Here is a 12,703-nt window from a genome sequence, read left to right on the forward strand (position 1 = left end):
GCATAACAGGACACCTTCTCCTGGGCAACTAGAGAGTAATTTCCAGCATGTTTTCTCCAACTCCTAACACCACAGCTCCACCTGTTGTCTATAAATATGTGTGTGTGTGTGTGTGTATGTATGTGTGTATGTGTATATATATGTGTATATATATATATATATGTTGTTAATATTGCCCCCTTCTACAACCTCCTTTTTTTTTTGTTTATTTATTTATTTTTTTACTTTCTTAGTGTTTTTTTCTTTTCTCTTCTTGGTTTTTGAGGTGATAGTTATTATAGTTGATTTTTTTTGTCTTGTTTTGTTTTGTTGTTTGTATTTTTTTTTTAGTATAAATAGACTTTATTGAAGTCAGTGCCTCTGTATTGAGATAGAAGATTGTGTCTACATACACACAAGTTGTAACATTTCACAACTTCTAAAAGGAATGTCAACAATTACAATGATCATGCATACCATGGTTGATAATCAAATTTTAAAAGCATTTTCAACCATTTCTAAAGAAATGCTTATAACATTGTTATATATAGAACTACTTTGAATAAACTTTGAATAAACAATGAAAACATTGATCGACTTTTCCAATATGAGTTACAGTGTCAACACAAAAGGGAGACATAAATGTTTAATTTATGAAATCGGAATGGAATGTTTACTGTAAAGAAAAAATTAAAAAGCTTTCACATAAAGGCCACTTGAACTTTTGAGTTCATTCATCTTTTAAAGCTGTTCTCTGAAAACTTCAGTTCTAAGCACTGAATTCAGTACTGTGAATATTCCTTGGATTGATGTTTGGCAATGATGCGGTCCAGCTGTCTCTTTGCTTCACACTGTGGGAAATTGCTCATGTCATAATACTGAGGGGCAATTTTCACCAACCACTCCGGCTTGATATCTGTACAAGTCCGGATGTAAGTCTTCGTTGTCTGCACAAACTCTTTACAAAGCACCCATTCAGGCTTGTGGTGAAGGACAGTAGAGGGATGCAACTGAACCACCTGGTTATCTTTCACAGTTAAGTAATGCCCTGTTTGCTCTAAATGCGCCACCTGCATAAAGTACCCAGTAACCAAAGCTTTTCTTATATTAATATAATAGTCCCTGTTTGTAAAGTTGGTACTTCGACGTGGCAAATTGAATCTGTCCATAATTCGAGATAGCTGCTGGCGTACATTGTCTGCAGACATCAGGGACCTGTAGTTAATGAAGTTGTTATAACACCACTGAACTGATTCATGATTTTGTTTAAAAGCATGGTAGACATTCAGCAGTGTCAGATGATCTCCATCTATGTGGGCAAATCTCATCTTGGCTTCATCTGCAGCTTTCTTGGCCTCCGTGGGGCGAACAAAACACTGTGGGACTGACAACATAGCAGCAATAGATAGGACCTCATTAGAACAGTTGTAGTCACAACTTGCAATAACCGTTTTAGCAAGCTGTGGATCTAGAGGAAACTCTGCCATCATGGATCCCAATTCAGTAAGATCTCCATCATCATTTAAAGCAGCAAGATAATTCAAAAGTTCCAGGCCTCGCACCAGAGTTTCAAGAGAAGGGGGATCGATAAAATCAAAATGCACCAAATCATCAATACCAAGTTTCTTCAACTGTAACACAACTGATCCTAAATCAGAACGTAAAATCTCAGGGCAGGTATTATCCTGCATTTCTGTTTTGTAAGCTTTCTCTGTGTACAGTCTGAAGCATTTCCCAGGTCTGGTACGTCCAGCTCGACCAGCCCTTTGTTGAGCTGAAGCTTTACTAATAGCTGTCACCAAAAGGGACTCAACCCTGATGCGAGGATTATAAACGTTTTGTTTTGCAAATCCAGGATCAATCACAAACACAACACCATCTATTGTCAAAGATGTCTCTGCAATGTTAGTTGACACAACTACCTTTCTTCCAATTGCTCCATTCTGTTTTTTTGGAGGCGGAGGCTCAAAGACACGCTGCTGTTGCTGAGGTGGAAGTGTAGAGTACAAGGGAATGATTTTAATGTCACCAACTTCAGGGCCCAAGTCATCAACTTCACACTTGATTCTCTTACAGACGTCATCAATTTCCTCTTGACCAGTTAAGAAAAGTAGAAGATCTCCCTCTTCCTCTTCACACGTATGAATTTGGATCACTGTTTGAACTGCTGCTTCAAGATAATCTCTCTCTGGTTCTGGACTGTAAAAGATCTCAACAGGATGTGTACGCCCAGGAATAGTTAAGAGAGGACAGTTATTAAAGTAAATCTGGAATTTTCCTGCATCTAGAGTGGCACTCATAACTATAACCTTTAAATCTGATCTCTGTCTTACAACTTTCTTCAGAACACCCATAAGAATATCTGTAGCCAGTGTCCTTTCATGAGCTTCATCAAGAATTATTATACCATAACGCTCCAGGAGGGGATCATTCATAGCTTCACGAAGTAACATGCCATCGGTCATATACTTAAGGATGGTTTTTGCACTACTGCAGTCCTCAAATCGAATGGAGTAACCAACTTCCTGGCCCAACACCACATCCATTTCATCAGCAACTCTCTGAGCCACACTCATTGCAGACACTCTCCTGGGTTGGGTACAGGCAACTCCTCTTTTGGGTCCTGGTAATGATTGCATACACTCCACACACCACTGTGGGATCTGTGTTGTTTTACCAGACCCAGTCTCACCAACAACTATGAAGGATTGATGTCTAACAAGAATATCTGTAAATCTATCCTTATATTCCCAAACAGGGAGCTGAAGCCGTTTCTTCAGAATATCGTAGTATTGAGGAGTATGGGGTAAGTTGGTAAATGGATTAATGCCCTGTGGAAGTGATGTGTGGTCTGCATTCTCTGTGTGTGTTGAATGAGCAAAATGTGTTGAATGTGCCGCATGGGTTGAGTGAGCTGAATGGGAAGCTTTTAAAGGTGGTATTCCAGCATGGATAAGCATAGCATTAGTAGAAGCTTGCAATTCCTTCTCATTTTCTTTTTCCTTCTCTGGCTCTCTATCTTCCCTATCACGTTCTTGGTCCCGATCTTTAGACTGATCGCCATGATCCTGGTCACAATCTCGATCCTTCCCATCAGTCCCCTCATGCTTCTTGCTGGAGGGGTAATCCTCCCCCAGGTCTAGCCGGTGGAGCTCGGACATCTTCGCACTCTTGGAGCGGGCTGTTGTGAAGGAAGAAAAACAAGAAGCTGGCTACTGTATGGGCACATAGCTCTGGAGGACCCCCCACAACACCCTACACCATGCGTCTGGTCATTTGTATTCTTAATCTCCATTTTTACTTTCTTCAAGAGTGAGGGCTCCTGTATTTTTGTTATGGTATCTCAACCCCATTTATTCTCACTGTCTGTTTTATATCTTCCCCTTTTTCTCTCTTTGGGTAGAGACTTTTCTACTTACCTCATATTTCTCACATAAACTTCTGTATAACTCCTAAGATATCTCCCTTTTTTGTTTGTTTCTGGTTTCTGCTTTCTTCTTTTTTCTTTATCTGAAATAATTATATTTTTAACCTTCCTTATATATTCTTAGTTTGAGTTTCTTTCTTTTGTCTGAGAGCTTGATAGTCCACCAGGGGTCCTCAAACTTTTTAAACAGGGGCCAGTTCACTGTCCCTCAGACCGTGGGAGGACTGGATTGTGGACCCAGGGATGAGCTGGCTGCTAAGCAGGACAGGCAGCAGCAGCAAAAACACCCAGCCTGCCAGATAAATGTCCTAGGTGGGCTGCATGTTGCCCGCAGGCTGTAGTTTGAGGACCCCTGGTAGACATTCATCTAGATGGGAAGTCATGGCAGAGGTCTGGCTCAAGTAGGTCACAAGATCACAATCTAGGGAGAACTTCTATCTTTGGCCTCTGAAATGACAGCATTTGCAGGTCTACACTGCTCAAGTTTTCTTTCTTTGTTTCTTTTCTATTTTTATTATTTTTTTCTTTCTTCTTTTCTTTGTCTTCCTATATTTAGAAGAGTTAGGGTCTTACTTTCCTCAGGCTCATAAGGAGTTGCTGATGGGAAGGGAACCAAACCAGCCTAAACCTCCTTAATTCTTGAGTTACAGGTGTGGCCATAGCACTTAGCTGAACATCTCCATTTCTCCTGTCACTCTCAATTTCTCTTTCTATCCTCCTTCTCTCCTGTTCAATTCTTTTCTTGCATCCCCCTTCCTTTTTTTCTTTCTTTTATCTTCTTTTACTTCTTTTCCTCTTTTTTCCTCCCTGCTCACTCTTTACCCTTCTCTTCCTTTTTGCCTTATACCAAGAGGCCATTTCAACACCTAAGCTCTGAAGTAAGGTAATTTAAAGCAAAGGAAGAACTGAGAAGTTAAAAATAGGGCAAGAAGGGGAACAAGAAGAAAATAGACATGAGAAGGAACCAACAGAAAAATTTTGGCAACATGAAAAACCAAAACAGAACAACTCCACCAAGGGACCATGAGGCAGATACTGCAAAGGACTTCACCTATAAAGAATTAATGGAATTGATAGAAAGGAAAGTTAAAATATGGATGATAAAGACAATAAAGGGAATGGACAAGAAAGTAAAAAAACAGAACCAACAGATGGATGAGAGACATGAATAACATAGAAAGGATATGGCTGAGCTTAAGAAAAAAAAAAGAGACAATCAGGAAATGTAAACATGCAGCAGAAAGTATCAAAAATAGATTAGACCATAGAGAACAAAGAATCTCAGAACTAGAGGATAAAGTTCTTAAGTTAACCCAGGTAGTTAAAGAGGTAGAAATGAAGAGAGAGAAAGCAGAACAGTCACTCAGAGAACTACGGGACTTCATAAAGCTTTCACACATACAAATAATAGGGATCCCTGAAGGGAAAGAAGATCATCCCAAACAAATGGAAGCCCTAATGGAGAATATCATACATGAAAACTTCCCAAGTTTCACTAAAAATTCTGACATACTTCCTTTGGAGGCATATTGAACCCTGGGTCATCTCTACTCAAACAGAGCCTCTCCAAGACACATTGTAAAGAACCTGTCCAAAGTCAAGGCAAAGGAGAAAATTCTGCAAGCAACCAGGAATAAGTGCCAATTGACCTGTAAGGCAGAGAGGCATTAGGGTGACATCAGACTTTTCAGCTGAAACTAACCAAGCCAGAAGAGAATGGTCATCCACCTTTAACCTTCTTTAACAAATAATTTTCAACCCAGAATTCTGTATCCTGCTAAATTAAGCTTCAAAATTGATGGGGAAATCAAATCTTTTGCTGACATGCAAACATTGAAGAAATTGGCCACAATAAGACCCAGCTCTACTTAGACCTATCATCAATACTGTCCATCCCAGTGGACCCCAACAAAGTAAACACAGAAATAAAAGGTCAAGTCTTAGCTTCCACAATGGTGCAAAGGAAAAAACAATGCAACAGAGTTTCACAAAATAAGATGAATACAACTCCACCACACTTATCAATTCTCTCAATAAATATAAAGGGTTTGAACTCCCCACTGAAGAGCTATAGGCTAATACAAGCCATAAGAGTTTGAAGGATTTATGGGAGTTAAGAGTTTCCACTACAAAAATTAGTTTAGAGAATTTAACTCTTTCAACAGGTGTTACTATGAAGCACTGAAACAGTGATGTTTGTGACTCTACACCAAAAATCTTCAATGCCCTTTGTCAACCAGGATTTTTTTTTCTTTCTGATTCAAAAACTCTAATAACCTGACGGATTAATAATCTTCAGGATACAATTCAGGCAGTTTAAAGAAAAGCAGCCTTTACACAATTCTGGCATTTACTATAACCTGGGGCACATCCAACATTTCCTCTCTGACAGTGCTACCCACTTATCTTTCAGTCAGGGATTATAACAACCAAGACAATGTCCATGAATATACCTGCTAACACTCTGTGGAGTTATGCAAGGGTAAGTTATAATTCTAAGAAGGAGAAGCCAGACAGTAAAAAAGAAAACCAGTGTATCTCAGATTGTGGAGAACAGGAAATGAGCAGGTGTGAGCAAACAGGTCAGGGAGAAAGGGAGCCTTCAACAGTGCCCAGTACAATTGACATGTAGAGCTCTGGCATAAAATAAGCCTCAATTCAACAGTATGTATTATTAGCTATATACACACAACATACATATTTCAGGACACACCCAACAGCCCTCAAGATCTTTGAAAGCCCTGCAATTGCCCACTCCCCCCATAAGTTGGAGGTTAATCTCCAGGGTAGACAGCTTTATGTACGTCTCTCCCTGGGCACAGAACCAGGCTGCTAGAGGTTCACAAATGTGACAGCAGCTCCTCTTGTCACATATTCAAACCCCAGGAATATGAGATCTTTCATTCTAGTTGAATCCAAACCACACCTTCACCTCTATTTTCCCACCTCAGAAAAACTGAGTTAGGAAAAGGAGGTTCCTCTAAACACCCTGTTATAACACCCTGACTCCCCACCCTGATTAACCCAGGTGTTCCTTCTTTCCATAAAAGTCCAGCCACTTAGTTTCTACTGCTCAGCCTTGACCTCTGAACATGAGTGAAGTCTCCAAGCTGACTTTGAGTATGCGTCAGAGAACAGGCAGTTTATGTCCACAGAACACTCAGAGGTTTTCTGTGAGGATTCTGTAAGGTTTAGCTGGATGTGGTTTTCCTAAGATCATAGTCCAGCAGGTATCCACTCATCATGCATGAGATACCTCTTATTAATTTCTGAATGATGACAGTAATAGGTGAAAGTGACATTTTTGTAGGAACTGGATATGTTGCTGAGTATTTCTTTACCTAAACTTGATTGAAATCGATTGGAAAGTTATTATTAAGTTTGTGGCAAAAACAAAGATCATTTCTTTAAAATACAATATTTCAAAGATTCCAAGATGATAGGTGGAGACTCGTAAAAGAATCCTCTCACATCTTTTGTAAATTTGATGTTGCTTCTCTAAAGTTGAATCACTAACCTCTTTAAGCAAATCAATAGTTTCCAAAGAAATATATGAACAAATAAAATGTATCAGAGTCAAACTGATGACAGTTAAGTGCTACTGCAAATAGCCTAGATTATGCCAGTAGGAAAATAATTACCTTTACTGTCAAAAAATTCTATTAGAGCTGAACTCTCCTTGGGAAAACATTTAACACCGGCAACGCTTCCCCCTCCATGGAAAGGATTTTTAAAGAAAAGTTGTAAACTGTATTCATCAGCACCAGGAGGCAGGTTTTCAACACAGATTGTTTTTGTCACTTCCAGAAGTCTTGGAGAAAGCTGGAGTTGTTTAGTTAAGCGATGCTGGGCACATTCCTCAACAAATTTAACAATATCTACAAACGACAAGAACAAGGTATCAGTAAATTATGACAATATCTTGATAACTCTCTGCTAGTTAATGAGATAAAGGGGAGAGCCAAGCACTCCATTTTCACACACAAGATTTTAATGCCTAAATGAAAATTCCTAAGTCTAAAACTCCTGGCCTCCAAACAACCTACATATAATGTCTTAACCTGGATTAAAGCCACTGGGCTAGGTCCCTGCCTCCTGTCACAGCCCTCACCACCCCTCCTGAGTGTTTTCTCTGTGAATCTCTGCATCTCATCCTCTCTTCAGTGGCTCCCTGTCACCTGCAGATAACCAAGTCACACGCCTCAGCCACACTTCCCAGGCCCTTGGCTATCTGACTCCAAACTAATTTCCATGCATCACCTTTGGTTATTCCCTGTCATTCATCTTATTTTCCATGGTGCCACATAAACTAGTCATTATTTTGAAAACCCCCTTCCCTTTCTTTTTCCATTATTATATATGGTATCTAAAATGCCCTTCACCAATTATTTATCTTGGTCCAACTCATCCTGCAGGACACAGCCCACCTATCTCGTTCAAATCAATAATTATTGATGGTGGACTCACAATGTGCCAGGCACTGAGCTAGGATCTGAGGACACTGAATAAAAATAACGGGTTCTTTCCAGTGGGAGGGAGGAAGTCTTAACAGCAAATAAGCTACTGTGGGAGTAAAGGAGGTGGGAACACTAATACTGGGAATCAGACAGGATTCCCAGAGGAAGTGGTGTCTGATCTGAGTTTTGAAGGATGAAGAGAGGTTTACCAAATGAATGAGAGAAAGATATATGTCAGGCAGAGGGAATATATTTTGGACATGACTGACTGATACTGTTCCAGCATAAACTTCATAAAAACAAGAATAAGCCACCTGTCCGGGGCCCTTTGCCCCACAGCATGTTGTTCCTGCTGAGAAGCGACCTCTCCTCTTGCACCTTCCGTGTCCGTTTGCATATGGGCGTCCTCCCTGACCTGAGACTGCGAGTCCTTCAAGACCAGGAGCCCTGACTTACTCATCCTTGTACCAACAGCACTGGACCACTGCCTGGCACACGGAAGGCTTTCAGAATTTATGATCAGTGAACAGAAGCAAATCCGTTTTGTTTTCCCTTTATAAGAAATGTAATAAATTTGAAATAAGAATAGCCCCCTTTACTGAGTCCTTCCCTTGTCTCAGATACTCTGGTAGGTGCTTTTCAAACATCATTTCATTTAATCTTTACAGAAACTGTACTAGGTAGGTATTATTGTCCCCATTTTATAGATGAGGAAAGTGAAGCACAGGGAGGACAGTGACTTGACCAAGCTCATGTAACTAGTTTAATGCCAGAGCTACAGTTTGGACTCCATGATGTGTACTCTTAATTAACCACTCCACGGCCATGGCCATGAAGAACAGAGGGCTCAGAATTAGAAAATGTCCTTGTTTTAGGTGGACATGACACTTTATAATCTCAGAGACTTCCCATAGACTCCTGACAATGACCTTAAAGAGCACTCATTTTCTGACCAGACACACTCACTCGTTCCTGCATATGGGAATGACCACAAAAGTACTAAAGAAATACATGGCGAAGTGGGTAGGAGAACAGGCTGTAGAGGTAGGCTGCCCGGGTTCAAATCCAGCGCATCCATGTCTTAACACCTTTGTGCCCGTCTCCCCAACTGTAACATGTAGGGCAGAAGTAAATAATGGTAATCCCATAAGGTTGTTGAAGGAACCAATTAATACATGTAAAGACCTTAACATAGTACCTAACTTATAATAAGCACTGTGTGAGTGTGGTGTACTATTACTACCTTCCAGTAAGTACATTTTGGTAACAAAAATCAACATTTACTTCTCTCAATGAGATAATATGTGGGAAAATACTGACCCCTTTACCTGGAATCCCTTACTTTCTCTCTCCTCCCTGACGCTCTCTTTCTCCATCTCTCTTTCTCTCTCTGATGCAAAGAACTCATGCAAAATTCATTCCATTTTACACACCAGAATTTGGTTTCAAAACTAATGTGCTTCTCTTTGAAAATTAAAAAGCATCTATATCAACTAGAAATCGCTCTTAGTAGTTACTAGAAAGAGTCCTACTTACAGAGATGTTTTGTTAATGAGGTATCCTAAGACCCAAGGTGTGCTGCAAAGAAGACTGCCACACGAAGTGTCACCTGATCTTACCTATATGTGTTTTAAAGGTAACTACAACGACATCAGAATCTGGTATTACTTCCACATCAAAGTCATCATTGGACAGGCCACTTATGAGCTGCACCAACAAGACTGACATCATGTCAGTCACATTTGCCTTGAGATTTTCAAATGCCACCAAAGAGGGAATATTTTCACATTCTTTTGATGTATCTTCCATTTCTTTTGATCCTTCTTTGAGGGAGACTTTTGTATTGAATTCTTCTGACACATCTAATTTGGGGGACACAAAAGAAGTATAAGTTACTATCATTATCTATCAGAGTCTTAGCAAAGTAAGTGATCATAAGACACTGACCTCTTTCCTTCCCAATCTCTTCACTAACTCACATTAAAAGAAATCTTGGGCTTGGCGCCTGTGGCTCAAGTGACTAAGGCGCCAGCCACATACACCTAAGGTGGTGGGTTCGAATCCAGCCCGGGCCCACCAAACAACAATGATGGCTGCAACTAAAAAATAGCTGGGCATTGTGGCAGGCGCCTGTGGTCCCAGCTACTTGGGAGGCAGAAGCAGGAGACTTGCTTGAGCCCAGGAGTTGAAGGTTGCTGTGAGCTGTGATGCCACGACACTCTACCCAGGGGGATAGCTTGAGGCTCTGTCTCAAAAAAGAAAGAAATCTTGGATGGTGTTCCCTTTATTTAATTAAAACAATGAATAGTATTAATTGTCTGTTACTAATATTTAAGTTCAATTTTCTTCCATTTTCATATGGACATTATAGTTCTTTATTTTTAAGATCACCAGCATAATGAGGAAAAAAGATTTTCATTTATTCCTGGGAGATGTATAAATTAAATTTTATGGAGATCAGTTATTAAAATTTTTCCAAAATTATTAGCAATAAGAAAAAATATTCATTTCACATACCTAAGTAAAGAAATAGCCACTTATGAAATGATTTGCATTCTAAAACTGTTTGTATATATGAATTTGATATGAAAATTATACACAATTGAAGTTCAATTTTATAATACTCTTTCTGCCTGTCTCTCTGAGGATCCTGCCCTATCTTTCCTTGCACTTGACATGTGTTTCTAGCACAATATCATATTATAGGATAATTATTGAACTAAGCTATGATACTGAACAGTATCATATTATAGTATAATTACTGAACTAAGCTTCTCAGAAGCAAGGCACATGTTTATTTACCCTTGTATTGCTGGAAGATGGTACATAATAAATAATCAAGGCTCAGTAAATGTTTGGGAATAAGATAGAGATTTGCTGCTTGGGTCACTGGAGAAAAGCAAGAACACTGGACACCACTCAAGCATGGGCATCTTCTACCACATCACATTCCAGAAAGGAATAAGTTCTGATCACTGAAGAGAAAGAAAGGGCCCTTGCAGTGGGTGACTAAGGGATGCATATGGAAGGTGAAAAGGCTGAGAGAGCGGCTGTGTGCAGCAAGCTCACTGAGTAGCATCACCCCGCTGGCCTGTCCCTCTCCACTGCTGACCATAAGGGACATGCGAGGTCACTCTCACTCTATTCTTGTCCAGTGAAGCCTGGTGTGTATGATACAATCTTTAGACACTCTATGAACCCTTCAGTAGGGGCCCTTGTTATGTTCAAGACACTGCATGTACAGAGAGGTGTGAATGCCAAAACTTACCGATTTTCTCATGGAGGCATATAAGAAGGAGAAAGGGAAAAACATGTATAAATGTCTACTCTGGCAGAGTAAAATACCTGTGCTCACCACATCTATTTTGTTTTCTTCTTGGGCAACATTTCTCAAATTTCCTACAGTTTCATTGCTACAGTAGTGTTCCAGGAGCTAATGGTTGTGGTGGAAGTGGTGAATTCCACTTCTAAGCATGGCCTTTATAAGAATTCCTATATTCCCTTACAGTGACCTTACAGGTCACACATTAAAACAATGGTGTCAAAAGATGGAAGGTGCCTGGGTCCTTGAATGAGTCCACGATGCAGTCCATACTGCCCCTACCAGCCCAGCTGCTGACTACACTGAACTGTGATATGAAGGAAAAATTAACTTGTATTGTGCAGTCATTTGTTATAACAGATCATTTTGTTGTGTGCTGGCTATGACACCATGCACATATGCTCATGCTGAATACAAAACAGCTTAAGGATAAAAAAACATACATACATTAGCATTAAATGAGACAGAGATGGTAAATCAAAATAACTACTTAGCTAGGGAGGAGGCTATGTATGTTGAAGCCATGACTCATACTCTCAGGCATGTGACCTTGGGCAATGTCTCTTAATTATAAAATGAGGGTATTGGACTAAGTGAACTAAACAGTAGGAGTCGCTCCAGCAATAGAGTTTTATAATCCTATGACTGTTCAAAGCTTCATCACAAGAGAGGCTTTGTAACTGACAAATAAAGAGCATCAACAACCAAGCCAGGATCCCAGATAGAGATAGGGGGCTGGGCTGCCATGGAAAGGCTTCAAGAAGAGGAGGAAATGGAGCAGCTCTTCAAGGGCAAACAGAATTGGGTAGAGAAGTGGGACAGAGAGTAGTGTGAGCAGCAGAAGAGGCAGAGTCATATGACTGCAACAGACTACTTAGAAAATGGTGATTTGGCTCGGCATTTGTGGCTCAAGTGGCTAAGGCGCCAGCCACATACACCTAAGGTGGTGGGTTCAAATCCAACCCGGGCCGCCAAACAACAATGACGGCTGCAACCAAAAAATAGCTAGGCATTGTGGCTGGCGCCTATAATCCCAGCTACTAGGGAGGCAGAGGCAGGAGACTCGCTTGAGCCCAGGAGTTGGAGGTCGCTGTGAGCTGTGATACAACATCATTCTACTCAGGGGGACAGCTTGAGGCTCTGTCTCAAAAAAAAAAAAAAAGAAAGAAAGAAAATGGTGATTTGATTGATGGAGCACAAGAGGAACATTTTTGTGCAGAGATGGAGGAAGCAAGGACAGAAACATAGACTAGGTCCAGAATATGGTCTGGATTTTATCTCACAGTTGGTGGTAAGGGTGAGTCATGGACGCTTCTTATGAAAAGGGGGCCAGGACATTTATATACCCTGTAATGCAAAGGACTGGTGCAATTTCAGAAGGGTACCAGATACAGAGCCAGCAAGCAGGTGGCTCCTGCTATGCTGAATTTGAGAGGTAAAAAGGGAGGGTCTGTGGTGAGAGAAGGATGGGTGGGGGAGAATTTAGAGGAAAATTAACAGGTCTCTCTGACCAGCAGA

At 40.5% G+C, this 12,703-nt stretch overlaps 1 protein-coding gene across 2 annotated transcripts in view; it reads right to left on the reverse strand.

Annotated features, from left to right (window-relative positions):
* Window positions 1-629: 629 nt before the first annotated feature.
* Window positions 630-12,703, reverse strand: part of LOC100956717 (pre-mRNA-splicing factor ATP-dependent RNA helicase DHX15-like) — an 18,631-nt gene continuing 6,557 nt past the window's right edge. For both annotated transcript variants that reach the window (XM_023516304.1, XM_023516303.1), the window contains exons 4-6: window positions 9,483-9,725; window positions 7,048-7,284; window positions 630-3,160 (exon numbers count right to left, since the gene is read on the reverse strand). In XM_023516304.1, the coding sequence (XP_023372072.1) occupies window positions 762-3,160; window positions 7,048-7,284; window positions 9,483-9,725 (2,879 nt within the window). In that variant the 3' untranslated portion in view covers window positions 630-761. The remainder of the gene's footprint in view (window positions 3,161-7,047; window positions 7,285-9,482; window positions 9,726-12,703) is intronic.

Source organism: Otolemur garnettii, unplaced genomic scaffold (genome assembly GCF_000181295.1).
Source record: "Otolemur garnettii isolate 467f Iridium unplaced genomic scaffold, OtoGar3 scaffold00089, whole genome shotgun sequence".
Classification (NCBI taxonomy): Eukaryota; Metazoa; Chordata; class Mammalia; order Primates; family Galagidae; genus Otolemur; species Otolemur garnettii.